We start from the raw sequence: 17907 nt of genomic DNA on the forward strand, positions 1-17907 counted from the left end.
ACACACATCTTTTATTATCGGATGTTTCAAAACCTACACCCAAAGTTTTGGTTAGTGAAATTTAAATTCTTTAAATTGATGAGTTAAAATTTGATAAGCTAGAATAAGTATCAGTTTATTTATTTCAAGGTGGAATCGTTGGGGAAAAAACTTATTCATCAGTGAAAACATTAACTACGAAACAATAATATTGTTTAAAAATTGATAGTATCATTATAAGATGATATCTGATTTTCATGCTGACAAAAATGACGCTTATTTACAAATGAGTAATCATTTTTTTTAAATCAGACAAAAAAGGGAAAATATTAGTTACGTAAATTATTGTATAATGTGAATTTTTCGTATTAAAAATTTTCCATGTAACAAAACGTTCGATATATAAAAAAATGCACTCGTAAATATTCATCTACGAGTTATTTTGATCGAAAAATTCACTGCCAAAGCAAATATATTCAAAGTATCTTTTGAAATCAGATCCGTACGGAAATCTGTCTTATATCATTTAAAAAATTAAAGAATGTTTTTTAAAGAGAAGCTATCCTCTTATTGTACAAATACATTTTTCATTTCTCCCACTTTTTGTTTTTGAAACATGTGATACAAAAACGGCGCTATTTTGTTACGAAATTGGGTAAAAAATCGTAATTTCCATATAACACCCTAATTTCTTTACTTGATTGACTCCAAAAGCTGTGCAAAGTTTTCTGTATTTTTGAAGTGAAAACTTCTTAGGTGCGTTAAGCACTTATTTGGATGAACAACAAACATGTGTACTACATTAAAACAACAGTTCTCACCCATTAGCGCCGCACGCCGGGTGTTACCTAATACTTGTCGTGCTACGAAAAATATTACAAATCATGTATGTATAATTTGTACTGTTTTATTGATAAAATAAAGATTTTTTTTATAATGGTTAGTTCTCACCTGAAAACTGAAGTTAAGCAACATTGAGCACACTCAGTTCTAGGATGGATGAAAACACAGTGTTGCTTTTTCATACAATTTATAATAGTTTTTTATACACACGTTAATAATTACAATTTAAAAATTATGAAATTTTTATTATACGATAATTAATAAAAAATCAAAGTTTTAAGCTTTCACTTCCGTCGACAGTTGGAATTCGGAATATTTAAAAAACTCCCAAATTTTTTATAAAAAAAATTTTCAGGTACGGCGCTTGAAACATATCTATGAAGCATCTAAATTAAATTACCGTTTTCTCAAGGCCTTTTACAAATTGAAACAATTTTGAAGATCATCACCAAATATTTTGTTTTTTCGAGTACGGGACCCTTAACACATGCTTGAACACCCTCCTTTAATTTATCTTTCAAACGAAACCAAAAAAATCAAAATCTGTTTATCCGTTTAGGCGCTACGATGCCACAGATAGACACATACATACACACATAGCGGTCAAACTTAGATGTGTTTCTACTCTAAGAGTCAATTTTTCTATTGTTACACAGGCAGTTAACTTTTGATATACTCGATATACACAACATTTTATACAAGTTCTGTATATTATACATTATACTTACTCTATTATTACTAAAAACTGTTCAGTATAAGTATAGTATAATAATGTACTACCATATAACTGCTTGGTTCATATAGTTTAGTGAAAATTAACATAGAAATGATTATAGTTATAACAATCAAGTCAACAAAATATAGACTTTATATACAACTGATATTGTTTGTTTCACACGAACATACAAGCATAATATAAAGGCCTTAATATTTACATTTTATTCAGCAAAATAAAATACTGTTGATTCAATTCGTAAAATGTGGTTCTGGAAACAAATATTTTATACCCTTTTTGATATGAGTTTACTGACGACGTTTTTGGAAGTTGATTTTTTTTTTTCAATTTTCTTATTGAAATTAGGCAGAACAGACACTCTAACCTATCTCTCTAAACCTTGTTATATTGTTATAACCCTATCTCTGACTAAACAGTGATTCAGGATTCCAAGGCATGTAATCATGAATTCAATTAATGCTAATCCAAATCATAACTTTTTTTAAATGTTCCAAACAAACAAGTGAAAACAAATAATTGACTGAGTTAATTGTTGAAATACCATGCATAGTCAGTGTTGATTTCTTTATCACATAACACATACATACATGTCACACATACATAACTGATATTCAAGTATAGTACTATAAAATTTCCACCTAATTGGCGCCCTCACGGGTAAACAGTGATGTTTACCAAAAAATGTTTCAAACAAAAGTTGTTTATTTTTTGATAAGAAACATTTTTTACGTTTAAACTTTTGCTCTATCTCTAACGCTTTACAAGATGGGTCCTAGGGACCCAAGACCCAATTGACCTATGATGCTCATTTACGAACTCGACCTCACATTTTACGTACTGAGTACGCTGTTTCATTTTTCAGCTCGATATCTTTTTTCTTTTTTGAGTTATCGTGTCCACAGACGGACGGACGGACGGACGGACGGACAACCGGAAATGGACTAATTCAGTGATTCTATGAACAACTATACCAAAATTTTGTACGTAGCATCAATATTTTTAAGCGTTACAAACTTGGGACTAATATACTTTGCATATTACATATATGAATGGTATAAAAAGTATTCGTATGATTAAATCTTTTGTATTTAAAGTTTTCTTCTATCTCTCACCGGTAAATAAATCCTCTTACTGATACATTATCTTTTAATATGCTATGTGTAAGTAGTTTTTATATACAGTTGGTTTATTTTTAATTTCATAGGAAAATTACGAGATTTTACACCAATTTATGTGAAATTTTATAGTAAAATAGTAAACTTCCAAAAAATTTACTGTTTACCTTATAAGTTTTACGATGGATATACATGGTAAGTTTAGGAATAAAATATTATAAAGATGACATTCTTATAAGCTTAGTCAAAGGTTCTGATATTATCATAGTAATTTTCATTGTAATTTTTTCCCATGAAATTCCCGAAACTTTTTGTAAAATATCTGTTTATTGCAACAATATTTAGTGTAAATATTTTTGCTGGTCAGTCATGTGATTTCTGAACATCAAACTCTCAACACGATTCTATAAATGATAAAAATAAAAAGTTAAAAATAACATTTTTTAACAAATACTATAATTTTTCTTTATAAGGCTAACTAAAAAAAAAGTGATTAATGATATATCAAAACTAAAAATTTTTTTAAATTTGCTTTCGTTCTTAATTTTTAAATGATTGAATACTTTAAACCCTGTTTTTGTTTGTTATATTCAACTTTTTTGTTTTAAACTAAGAAGAATGAGGTCAAATTTCGATCTTTATATTTTTTAATGTTATACTGATTTTCATTTAATTATTTCCTCTAATATTTGCTATATATTTTCATTCGTACTTATTATGTATAATTCTCGGTACAAGGATTGGCATGGAATTTGTCTTGTTTAAGTTTTAATTTTAATCTTTCAACAAAAATCTTATATTTCTTTAAAGTTTAAGTTACCTATTTTTTGATACTCAAAAAAAATTTGTACTACTTACTAAAAAGTTTCACTTCCTTAGGCCCAGAGTTTAAAGAGCAATGTAGTAATATATGTCCAATGTTCATTTTTTTGCACAAAATAAATATATCCTTTAAGGCCCAGCGATATCGATGTTTATATTTTAAAAATAAAATAAATGCTCCATGGTTCGTTGAAAATCACATCTGACTTTGATATTTCACTGTTTACTGGGTTGATAACATTGAAAACATAAAGATTATAGACTAACCGAAAAAACAAGTGAAAACAAACAATTGACTGAGTTAATTGTTGAAATACCATGTATAGGCAGTGTTGATAACTCTGTCACATTTCACATACACACATATCTGACATATTTAACTGATATTCTCATATAATGCGCAAGTGTTGATGCGCAATCGTTTGTTTTTTTTTGACGTCATGTAAATAACAAAAGATATTCACTTTGATATTCCTATATTAATACATACTATAAAATTTGTACCTAATTAACGCCCTCGTGGGTAAACAGTGATGTTTACAAAAAAATGTTTCAAACAAAAGTTGTTTATTTTTTTGTAAGAAACATTTTTTACATTTAAACTTTTATTCTATCTCTAACGGTTTACAAGATGGGTACTACGGACCCATGACCCAATTGACCCATGTTGCTCATTTACGAACTTGACCTCACTTTTTACGTCCTAAGCACGCTGTAAAAATTTCAGCTTGATATCTCTTTTCGTTTTTGAGTAATCGTGACCACAGACGGACGGACGGACGGACGGACGGACGGACGGCCGGACGGACGGACGGACGGACAACCGGAAATGGATTAATTAGGTGATTTTATGAACACCTATACCAATTTTTTTTTTGTAGCATCAATATTTTTAGGCGTTACAAACTTGTGACTAAACTTATAATACTATGTATATTTCATATATACATGGTATAAAAAATCATCAGTTAAAAAATAAGTACAAAAAATTGTACTGTGGGTCAAGATGACTACGACCTAAGAAAAAATCTGGGTTTGAAGCGTAATGTTCATTTTGTGAAAATTATTGTACTTAGGAGGTTAATTAAAACATTTTATCCCATAAATTCATGGAATATATCAGTAATCAGTGAATCCAAAAATTTTAAATGCATATTACATAAATACCAATACTTCAAAAAGACATCAAAATCGAAAAGTTACCAAATTTTTACACATTTTTATGGGTAGCATTCACTACATACATATGTTTCTCGCAAAAATTTTAAATATTACTTAAGAACCAAGACTTCAAAAAACATTAAAATCGAAAAGTTACCAAAGTTGTACTTATTTTTATGGGTAGAACTCACAACAGCATACATGTGCCACGAATTGTTGTAAAACGCAAAGTTTCTGGTAATAATTAAATATTACGAACAAATTTGACTTTTTAATTCTTTAGATAAATGTATTTCACTTAAAACTAAGAGCTAAGAGCAAAATATATACAAGTAGGTAACATATATAATATATATGTTTATGACTTGTAAAAAGGTTAAACAAAAACTGCATGAATAACTAATTAAAAGGACTAAAATAAACACTTTTGATGAGATGTACTTAAAAAAATTGTTTTTTAATGTTCTTTCCATCAACTTATTACTCTCTCAAAATAAGGAACAAAGTAGCATTTGCCTTTAGTATGTTAATTGATGAAGTATATTTTAGATTTAAAAAGAAACTACATTTTTAACTAACTTGCATTTATTTTCGAGGGCTTTATAAACAGTATATAATGTAATTATTACAAATAAAAAAAATTGAATGAAGTGGATTCAAATGTGATCGTACTTAGTGAATTCAATTAGTAGGTGAATCAAAATTACATTGTTAGTTCGAAAATTTTATAAATAACCGCCACTAGACAAAAATTATGTATTTTGTTATTGGGGAATGAAAATCGAACGGGTGACCATTGAGATTTGTATGCTCTTACTGCAAAGTTATTGATGCTCTATATTGATTTTTGTTACTAACAAAAATTGTAAATTACATAATTTTCTTTTCATAATAAGATTTTTTCATTTCTAAAATTCAAATTCAAAAGAGCACTTTAGACCCATATACGTAAAAAAGCATATCTCTTCGTGCATGCACTCCAATTTATTATTTTTTTATCTTTGACAGAGCATATTTCGATTCTGAAAATAATAAATTTAATGAAATAGCGTTAAAAATGATTACTTGACAATTAATTGTAATCCTTGTTAACTAGGTCAATTTTTAAAATATCCAAATAAAAAACTAATCTTAAGACATTTTTCAACCATAATTTTTGATTTAAACAACGAATATTTTTAAAAAGCTCTTGCAATAAGTAAATAATCTTGGCCTAAATGAAGTGTGTTGAAGTAAATAACTAAGAACCTTTTTTTAACAGTATTTTCACTGTATTTTCAACTTCAACGTTCATATATTTATTGGAATAATAATCAGTAATAAATTTATTTGAAACAGATTAATTTTATTAAAGTTGTTTAAACAATTTAGTGTCTATTTGCAACTTCGTACCTCGTTCAATTGTCCAACGATGCTGTAGTCCGTTGATATTTTATATTTTGGTCAGCTAACAGCAAATGCTTGACTGTTAGTGTTACTGTCAGGCAGAAACTACACATTGCTGGGAAGTTTTTTGTAAGGAAGTGTTGGTGGGTAATTTTTGTATGCCCTATTCTTAATCGAGATTAAAAAACTTTAAAACTGTGCTTTCACTTTGATTAAAAATATGAATGCATTAGTCTAAATTAAAGACTAATAATTTAAGCTACATATAGACCTAAGGTATTATCATGTCAAAAGTTTTTCAATAATAGTTAAAGTACTTTCAAATTAATATCACCAAAAATATACAGTACCCTATCAGGGACGATAAATGAAAATGAAAAATTCTAAAAATACTACTGATTAAAAAAATTTGAATATCACCAAAATAAGAATTTTATTATGTATTTTATCTATAATCTATAAATATATAGGAGACTTTCTATAGATATAGATAGATAGATAGATAGATAGATAGATAGTCACTCATCACGATATCTCTGGAACTATAAGACCTAGAGACTTGAAATTTGGGAGGAATATTCCTTTTGCCAAGTAGAGGTCAGCTAAGAACGGATTTTGCGAAATTCCACCCACAAGGGGGGTTGCGGGGGTGTTCATGAATAAAAAATTCATATTTTTCAATTATGGCTTTTAATAGTTCAAAACTTGGTCAGAATGTTTTAAATTACATTTAGAAATTTTTTTAACCTTCGGAGGGTAGAAAGGTGTAGCGAGAAAGTGGGAAGGAAATATCGAATATTTACAAATATACCTAAGTGGGGTATCAAATAAAAGAGCATGACGTGTACATTACAAAACTGTTATCCAACGCAAGGAAATGTGGAGGGAGGGGTGCAAGTGGGGATGTTGCCCAGCAAAGCGGGCGGGTAACAGCTAGTTTCAAATATAATTTATTACTGTTTGTGTATTACAATTACTTTTTAACCACCCCGGAATTCATAAATTAAATACTAGTTAATACCAATTTTAATTTCATATTAAAACGAAGATAATTATAAACAAAGTACCTTACTAGCATAGAGAATTTAAAAAAAAAAAAATAATGAAAAACACATAAATATTGTTATGATTAACCGACCTTCGACTCAAACATAAAACCTAGTATTAAAAAAACATAATAATAAAGTTCTTAATTAAAATCCATAAATCATTTAGGGAATAAATAAAAAAAAAAAAAAAAGCGAACAAAAAAAACATACTGAAGAGGAATAAATAACTGAAATATAATTGGTCACATATTTCTTGAACCCATGTAGAAAATAATTGTTTGTAATGATGTTAGGAAATAATACCAAAAATAATAATAAAATTTAAATTAAGACAGAAGGACATTGTAGGGGAAAGTGTAATACCAGCGGTAAAAATTTATATTTGAAGCCATTGATCGGGAAGAACAAGGCCATTAGAAGAAGTGTGCTATTTGTTGCAATACATTTCGATATTGTTTTAAGCTGTGATCAATAAACTATATAAATAAGAAAAATGCATATTCAAGTGCTTTGGTTTCGTTCGGAGTGACGAGTCAGAGATTTCTGTACAACTTTATTCCCGCCGAAGATTCTATTCCAATACGTTCCCATCCTGTCTAAGATACAATATTACGTTGTGTTAATAATCTTTGGTTCATTAATGAAAACTTCTCTTTCCTATTTAAATCCTTCTCCACGAAGATTTTAGGCGAAGAGTCGTTTTGATTAGATATTGATTCTTTAATGAAGTACACAACAACATAGTGTCAGCTAACTAAGCTAAGTGTACGGCACTCTTGATTTTTATGCACTACCTTCTATAACGATAGGACTCACGTATACTTATATCATCATTAGCCTACGATTTTGTAGAGAGTTTAAATATTATTTTTTTACTTCAAAAAAATGAAATAATATTTTATTACATTAGCCGAAAACGTATTGTCTCGGAGGTTTGGGTTACAGTAAGTAAACTTGTTTTCATACCTATGCTGTGTGATAGACAACAATATTTGTTTAGAAATTATAAATCGATCCAAGACACAGTATATCCGGGGTAATACACATTACCCTACTATATGCTTCCTATATGTGAGTCTATATATGTCGGACGGCTCCTTAATAAATGATGCTGGCTTAGAAAATGTTAAAACCAGCAATGTTTTAACAAGGATAAAACTGTAATCTATTTTAATTGCTGGACTTTTCCAAAAAAGCTTACAATAAAAAGAAAACCTTTGGTTTGGTTTTATAAACATTGGTATATGTATACAGTGAGTTTTTTCAATATCGACAGGAAGTGAAACTGAGTAATACTGAGATAAAAGAATCTTATTTAACTAAGATGATGGATTGAAACTTTAATCGAATAATATCCAACATCAAAAGCTTTTTTTTTCCTGTTTGTTAAATGACTCAAATTGTGTTAACTTAAATCCAATAATGATATTGGTTGTCTTAGTAGATAATTACAGGTATACAAACTTCGAATCGAAAAACCTGCATCATAGAAATACTTCTTTACATGTTTAATATAAAAGCATCTAGTTTTTAAAAATAATTTTTTTCTGAACATACAAATCTTATATTGTCGAATAAGGAATAGAAGTACCACATTTGCACAGCGTTTATTCTTGTTTACTGCAGACGTTTTTTTATACCATGCATATATGAAATATACGTAGTATATTAAGTTTAGTCCCAAGTTTGTAACGCTTTAAAATAATGATGCTAGGAAAAAAATTTTGTCATAGCTGTTCATAAAATCACCTAATTAGTCCATTTCCGGTTGTCCGTCCGTCCGTCCGTCTGTGGACACGATAACTCAAAAACGAAAAAAGATATCGAGCTGAAATTTTTACAGCGTATTCAGGACGTAAAAACTGAGGTCAAGTTCGTAAATGAGCGTCATAGGTCAATTGGGTCTTGGGTCCGTAGGATCCATCTTGTAAACCGTTAGAGATAGAACAAAAGTTTAAATTTAAAAAATGTTCCTTATAAAAAAAATAAACAACTTTTATTTGAAACATTTTTTTGTAAACATCACTGTTTACCCACGAGGGCGTTAATTAGGTGCAAATTTTATAGTATGTATTAATAATATAGGAATATCAGTTGTGTGTGTGTCTATTTAAAAGTGAATATCTTTTGTTATTTACGTGACTTCAAAAAAACAAACGATTGCGCATCAACACTGTCTATACATTTTTGTATGTGTTATGTGATAAAGAAATCAACACTGACTATGCATGGTATTTCAACAATTAACTCAGTCAATTGTTTCTTTTCACTTGTTACATTTGAATTTTGTTAAAAATGAAAGAAAGGCCGTATTTTTTGGTGCCAAGTCTTGCTTTATATACGCAGGCAGAACAAGTGAAATGTTTCTTAGTGTTAAGTTTTAAGATTCAATTCGTTCGTAAATTAAGGAAAAGCACGTGTGATTTCCTCTCATTTATTTATAATAATTTTCCAATCAAATTTCTTCTATATTCATGTTTTTTCTTATTCTAGTAGCATATCGAGATAATGACTAACTTTTTTGGCATAAATCAACCAATAAAACCACGACTCAATGAAATCGTTCGAAGAGAAAATATTATAGCCCTTCCTGGCTTCACGCGTAACTTTTTTACTCAATGCCAATTGCTTGAGTTGCTTTTTGCCTAAAATATTATAATTTTCCTTTCAATTTTTTACAAACTGTTGGTGTATTAATAATACACAAATGTTTTAAAAAAACTACTAAACTATAGGTGGATTTAATATTGTACACCAGTCGGTTGGAAAATTCTATTTGGCATGATTATACAGCACATAATCTTGTCTCAATGGTTGCACTTGTTATAAAATGAAATGAACTTGACATTACAAATGTTATAAAATTCAAGAGTATAGGTTATTAAATTAATGTTTCAAAATATTTTTATAAATAAAAGTAGCGCTAAATTTAAATATTTAGGTTTCTATTAAATTAGTTCGAGCACCAAGGCAATTTTTGATTTAAATTTCAACCCTTATTTGTACCTTATTTCTTTCTTAAAAACTGTTTCCTTGCAACCAAGATCGGGACAAAATTATATTATATATATCAAATTATAAAAAATTTGGAAGCTATATTTGAAACCGGATTTTAAAACCTTTGCGTGAAATATTTTCACAAGTTTATCAAATTCCTCCAAAAGTGCAGAAATTTGTACAGTTGTACTACGGAAGTTACACATAAAGACACGCGTACAGTATAATTATTTCTAAGCGAAGTGGACTTGATTTACAGAAAAGTCTCGGAAAATTCCAAGTTTTCATAATATTTCTTGTGAAAATAATTGCATTTCACAGTACACCCTATATAATTTTAGATAAATTTATTTACTTTTATGTTAATCACAAATTTTATCAAAGTTAATTATTTATGCAACAAAATTTTTCAAATAAGACAAAATAATAAATTTCGATCAATATAAAATATCATATACAAAATATAATATGAAAAACAAACTTACCGTGCGGTTCCCAACATGCTTAACTCGACATTTCAGTAACGTTGATTGACCTACAATTGCTGTTACATTACGTGGTCCAACATCATCAAAATATGGTCGACCCGTTATTAAATTAGATGATTTTAATACAGTGTCTGTAAAACGTGCTGATGGCTTATTATTATTATTAATTGCTTGTTCAGATCCACCACTAACAGCGCCCACTATATTGCTGCTACCAGATGCTACTGATGATATCATTCCTGAATGTGATGATGTACTACTCCCTTTGACAGCTGATACTGTAATTAAGAAAACGAAACAAAAAATTAATTAAGTATTTAAGAAAAGAAAAAAAAATTGATGAAATGTTGGTTTTCGATGTTACAGCATTATTCGTATAATGCCATTATATTGTTCCTTATATTATTATCTTATATTGTTTATATATATTATACAGAACACCTCAAAAGTTGTTACACAGCAGTTGTTATGTAGTATTTTTATTTCAAATATCATCATCCGTTTGGGAAGTTATTTAGCATGCATTTTGTGTTCTTTTTTTGTGTTACGAATTTTACATAAAATTATTTTTGCAGAATAAATGCTACACTCTGTCCATTGCAACATTACTCATTGTGAATATAACATCTACAAAGAAAACTTTACGTTAACTTAAAAGGTTTTGAGCTTAAATAATCTAACTAGCGAAGGAAATATAAACAAAAGAACGTTCGTTACATATTTATAGTGAGAAAAGAAGCAGAGTTGAAGTAGCTCGAAAATATTCTCTTCTTGCTAAAAAAAAGCTTGATAGCTATTTCTCTTAAATAAACAACAAGTTATATTTTGCGTTGCATTAAAAAGAAATATATTCAATAATAATAAATCGAGAAAATAACCAGTATTTTCTAAATGCATAAAAAAATGGTGGAAATACATTTAATATGTCAAGCACATTTATACTGTGTATATATTATGATATTTCCTTGAGCTCTCACCATATTTGTAAAATCGATTTTTAAGTTTCACACGGACAAAAATTTGTTATCGAAATAAAGATAACATTAAAATTGGTTTTATCGATTTTTTTTGAAATTACAATTTTAAAAAATCTTTTATCTATTTATCTCAACACTTTAATGTAACATAGATTCAAACGTTTTTTAGAAGCAAAAAGTAAAATTATTATGGCTACTATTAAGTTAAATAAAAATAGCCGAGAGTATTTTTCGGTAGGCAAACTATGATAGTAGTGTTTATAAATCAATAAAAATTCATAAAAAAGATGTCACCCTTTGGTAATCAGATTTGTGAAGTTTGATCTTATACCATCTCTTATATTTTTTGAAATCTATAACTAAACTTAACACAAAGGAAAATTTTTAAGTCAATACCGTTGCGCATAACAACCTTCACTTCGCAAAAATCTTAAGACCTCCCTTTCTTACTTCAGTGTTCAACAACAGTAAACACTTATTTGAAATTTAAGAAACTATGTGAAAAAGTTATTTCAAATCGTTCAACCATAGAAAAAAGCTTATTACCATAAAAACTTGAACCACACATTCTCATTCCTCAATAACTATAAAAGGCAAAAAAAAAAATGACATCGCAAGAAAATGCATCTTAAAAATGCATAGCTTTGTTTCCCTTAAAAATACATTAACTTTCCAAGTTAACATCGTGCTCGCAATTTAAATCATAAACAAAAATATTATCAAAAGAACTGGTTGAACGAACATTACCAACAAAGTTACAAATTTTTAAGGAATTATCGTTATAAATTAAACATAATAATAATTATTATAAACTTTCATCAAATATACCGTAAAGATACATACATTCACATTTAAAGATGACATTTTCTAAACGAAATGAATTTAACGATTTGGAAGTAAAACTTATGAATAAAGAGGAAGATTTAAATACTCTTGCTAAAGTTGTAGGTTGTAGTTCGGAAAACACAGGTGATTCACACATACACACACATACAGTGGTGCATTTCATTTTGATGTCATACTCCCAACACAATTTCACTAGAGTATGGTATAATAATAAGTGGAATAAGACAAATTCCACAACATTAACTCCATCTTTATTCTCGTTGAATTATAGCTTGGGTGCTTCTATGTATGTATATGCATTAATATACGTGGGAACAATCAGATGCTATGTTTTATTTACTCCCTAAAATACATTTGTGTGATTATGGAATGAGCTGGAAAGGATGACAAACAATTTTAAATCTGAATTATTTCGTACAAACCAAGTAAATTATTTGCAACAAGTTCAAAATGTATGTAGATATGGGTCTTAGTTACTTTTTTATGCCCTAAACTGTGCAAAGCCATTACCTATGCCCTTAAAATTATCTATTATTATTATTATTATTAAAATTAATCATTCTTAAGTTAATTGAATGTACCTTAAAAAACAAGCTCAACACTAAACAAACAAATATAACAAATTTTGCAGGAAAGTTTAATTAAATAAAATAATTTTTAATGCCGTTAATTGAATACAAATCGATAAAAGCAATTTCAATGTTTTTTTTTTTGTTGGATAGCAAATTCTGATCTTTGTAAAATTTTGGTTTTATAAATATGGTGGGAGCGATAGGAAATACTACGTACGTCCGAGTATGCTCTTCTTTACATATTCATTTCGTTTCCACCTTTTTTTTATGGCTATTCAATTTTCACAATTTTTTTATATATATTATATATTTATTTGTATTCAAATGAAAAGATGATGCAAGGGTAATGCAAATGGAAAAGGTAATGCATCAAATTACTTTTAATTATCTAAATAATTAATTATGTATTGTTACTTATTAGCCGAGTTCAATATATATTGAATTCGGCTAATAAATTTATACTCTCAAAGTTCTATTTATTTTTCCAAATATTTAAGTTTTCAGCATTTGATACGTAGAAACCAATTAAAACAATTTGTTGCTTCGTCCGGGAAACGAACCCAGGACACCCAGCTAGCATTCTACCACTTAAACAACGACATGTTAAATTGCACTGTCATAATCAGATCATCTTGTAGAAAAACTATATATGCTTAATGTAGGTGAGAAAACAAGTGACATAGATAACTACCTAAGAATTGAACTTGTGGTTTTCCATTTATAAAATGTGTTCTTATTTTTAAGAGAATTCTATATCCAACTTTCATTTTTATATTTTGAAACTATTATGGGCTATTCGAACGATCATAATGGTAAAATATTTAAATGCTATTCAAAATTTAAGCTTTTATGGATGACAATGCTTGAAAAAAATTTTATATTTGAAATTTTGCTGTCATTATGGTGTGTTATCGACTGTTTTACGAGTATCTGTATAAGAAGTTCGAAAACTTATTTAAAATATTGGGAAAAATGGTAAAAAATGCTGAATAAAAAAAAAATTAACTTTTAACAAAAAGGAAACCACCTTCAAAAGAAAAACTGTTCCAAAATAAATTCATATGCACTTAAAAGTAAAAAAATAAACGATAATATAATTACTAGTTAAAATTATTGTTATTTTTGAAGTCGATGTCAGCCAAAGAAACAACTATAACAACTATGATAGAACAGGTTGCTACATTAGCTTGGCTGACACCGACTCAAAAAATAACAATAATTTTAACGACATTATATTATCGTTATTTTTTTGCTTTATAGTGAATTTTAGTTTGTTTTGAAAAAGTTTTTCTTTTGAAGTCAGTTTTCACCCAGTCGAAAGTTCTGAGATAACAAACATTAAAAAAAAATAAATAAATAAAAACAGTCGAGTTGATAACCTCCTCCTTTTTGTTTGAAGTCGGTTAAAAAGCAATTTCAAGTTCTATTTATATTCAAATATTTTGCAGTATTCAGTTGCAGTTTCGCTTTTTGTTTTGTTTGACAATCTGATTTCTTTGGAAAATAAATTGCCGTTATTCATTATGTTCAGTATTGTTTTAAATTAGGACAACTCAAGTCTATATCATTCAGGTAAATATTTTTAGAGAGGTTCTAGTGCCAGGCACGCTCACAAATTGCATAATAAATTAAAGACAGTATATTTTCTCCGGGAAAATTGTATCAATTTTTATTACATACCAAAATTTCGATATTATTTTCTGTATCACATTTTTGATTAAATTATGATTGTTTTAGGTATACATACCTATATAAATAATTCCGTCAATTGTTACAAATTTTCTGAGAATAAAATTATGATTTTGAGGTTATTTTTCATTTTCATATTTATACTACAAACATAATTTACTGGTTGTAGGATATGGAAGAAAAAAAACTACATATGAAAATATGAAATATTTTTTTTTAATTTACGTCTCTTTTTCACATAGATACAACTTAAATTGAAGTGAATAAAGATGAAACTATGATGATTATATTTGTAAGGTTTGTTTTTACTTCAAAACTCGATAGAAAATAATATTAAATGATTTCTGAGAATTTATTTTTAGTATATTTCATTATGGATTATATTTCATTCATTTCATGGATTTGTAGTTCCAAGCAAATCAGTTGAAATAAAATACGTACTATATTGAGTAAGGCCAGATATGGAAATCTTGATAAGTTTTACATTCAATGTATATTATAATAGTTTTAAGGTTTTTGATAGCTCAACGATGTTTGCTGCATAGATTCTAAGACAGAACTTATCATCAGAAGCAGATTATCCTGTTTATGAAGGTTCTACATATCAAAAGTATAAAAAATAACCATAAATCCACAAAAAATATAAGGTATAAGGCAGTATTCTGGTCTAGAAATTTGTAGATATCGATTTTTTTTTCTTTGCGTATTTCAAAGGTTTGATAGACCCTTAAGAATATGTTCTTTAACGAATTTTTCAAAATTCGAATTATTTTCGGACGTACAGCGAATTTTCGAATTGATAATTCTGTACTGTAAGCTTCGGCTGCTTTAAGAATGGGAAATAGCCCAACAGAAATAACTTTGCAAGACATTCCATATGAAGTAAAAGAAGGCCCAATAGTATGGTAAATCAAGGATCGCCGATTAATCAAAAGTGAGTAATGTTATTAACCGAGTTACTTTGCCGGAATTCTTTCTAAAACTTAAAACGCGTGTTTTTTGAAACTAAACTTTTGAAGGTGGTATTTCAAAATATTTTTCTTCCTTGTAGCCTAAGAGATGTAAACGTAATAATAGACAGGCAGTAATAAGAATTTGGACATGTCACTTTGACGAACTCTCAATAACGAGAAATTTTATTAAAAGGTGGGAAAGTAAAATGAGAAAATTATATATTATATTCCGTCTTACCATAATCTACCATAAGGTAGTACTTTACGTCAAAATCTGGAGAATGTCTCATCAAAGTATTAGGAATATAATAAAACTTGCATCATGTTTACTTTTTAATTCATTTTATGAATATTTCCACATAATATTCAATCTTTTTCAGCGATGGATCAATTCAGACAGTAAGGATCAATCTTGCAACATTTTTATTATTTTTATAAACGATTTAATTACTATATCTTTTTAATCCATTACTTTTGCGACTTCATTGATATTCGGCAAAATAATAACTTTTTCATTGGCCATCCTTCATCTAAATTCGCCTTCAAATGCTTCTTTATTTTTAATCCCCAAACTAAAAAAAAGGAATGTTATAGGTTCGACCGCTATGTGTGGCTGCCTTTCTGTGTTCCTATCTGTGGCATGGTAGCGCCTAAATGGATGAACCGATTTGGTTTTTTTTTTCGTTTGAACTTTATGGAGAGTGTTTTTAGCTATGTTTCAAGTGCGAGTTAATTGTTCCGTGCCCGAAAAATTTCTCGGTTATTTTTTAAATTGTGTAAATTTCACTGGTGAATTTTTCTTCTAACTTTACTTGGATGGTTGAAAAAATCACATGGAACTTCGAAAATAGAAAAGCCTGATCAAAACCGACCTAGTTGTGGTGTAATATTATAAGAAATAAGTAATATGATAGGAGAGTTTAATATATATACTTGGTGTTTTTGTTATTATGCGTCATCCTTTTTGAGTAAGATATTATTTTCATATGATATAACAAAGATAAAAGATAATATGAAGGTTATTTATTAAGTTGGTGAAGAGTTGATGTTCTTTCTTGTATTCGTCGAGTTTCGTCCGTCATTCTCCATTCACTATCTACTTTATTCTACACAACATGCCTCTAACCAACGTATAGTTAGTTGAGGTGGTGGATGGATGGCGGTTCTTGATAAAATATTGATGAAGTATTCTGAAGTAGTTTTCAACCCAAACTTATTGCTTTAGGTTTGTGTTATGTGAATTATGCTTTTGTGTATTTGTAAAATATATATAAAATAAAATATAAGGCATTGTTCACACTAGGATAACTTATATGATCGTTTCATGTTTTTTTATTATTTATTTTATGTAAAACTAGCTGGGAACTACCCGCTTTGCTGGGCAACATCCCCACTTGCACCCCTCCCTCCACATTTCCTTGCGTTGGATAACAGTTTTGTAATGTACACGTCATGCTCTTTTATTTGATACCCCACTTAGGTATATTTGTAAATATTCGATATTTCCTTCCCACTTTCTCGCTACACCTTTCTACCCTGCGAAGGTTAAAAAAATTTCTAAATGTAATTTAAAACATTCTGACCAAGTTTTGAACTATTAAAAGCCACAATTGAAAAATATGAATTTTTTATTCATGAACACCCCCGCAACCCCCCTTGTGGGTGGAATTTCGTAAAATCCGTTCTTAGCTGACCTCTACTTGGCAAAAGGAATATTCCTGCCAAATTTCAAGTCTCTAGGTCTTATAGTTCCAGAGATATCGTGATGAGTGACTATCTATATCTATAGAAAGTCTCCTATATATTTATAGATAAATGCTTTTAATAAATTTCATTTTCTATCATTTATAGTGTGATTACTTAACTGTTTTCAAATATTTGTGGCATGTCGATTATAACTTCAAAAATTCGTAGTATATAGTTGATGTGATAAAGAAGTCGTGTGAGGGCAACCCCTGTAGTCCACACTACCAACTTCCCAGAGGGGGGGGAAACATTTAAAATAAGTTCTTGTTAGCCTTCATAGATAATTCTTCGAAACCTGTATTGCAGCTTATGCTGGAACGATCATTATCTCCATAGATAAATGATGTGTTTTATCCACTTTTCAGATTCTGTTTTTTCAGTGTTTTCCAGTTTTTTTATTACCATTAAAAAACGGCTCAACTTATTCTGCGGGCTCTTTCAGTTCAAAAATGTTTTTGATGTTTCTAATTTAAAGGTCAAAACGATTCAGTTAAACAAACAATTTAATATATCACACAACTTAGTAAGTATAAGGTACAAGCATGAGA

At 28.7% G+C, this 17907-nt stretch overlaps 1 protein-coding gene across 1 annotated transcript in view; it reads right to left on the reverse strand.

Annotated features, from left to right (window-relative positions):
• LOC123298815 (hemicentin-1-like) overlaps positions 1-17907 on the reverse strand; it is an 807179-nt gene that overhangs the window by 227928 nt on the left and 561344 nt on the right. The window contains exon 2 of the mRNA XM_044880912.1: positions 10574-10854. Within this exon, the coding sequence (XP_044736847.1) occupies positions 10574-10854 (281 nt within the window). The remainder of the gene's footprint in view (positions 1-10573; positions 10855-17907) is intronic.

This window comes from Chrysoperla carnea, chromosome 4 (assembly GCF_905475395.1).
Source record: "Chrysoperla carnea chromosome 4, inChrCarn1.1, whole genome shotgun sequence".
Lineage (NCBI taxonomy): Eukaryota > Metazoa > Arthropoda > Insecta > Neuroptera > Chrysopidae > Chrysoperla > Chrysoperla carnea.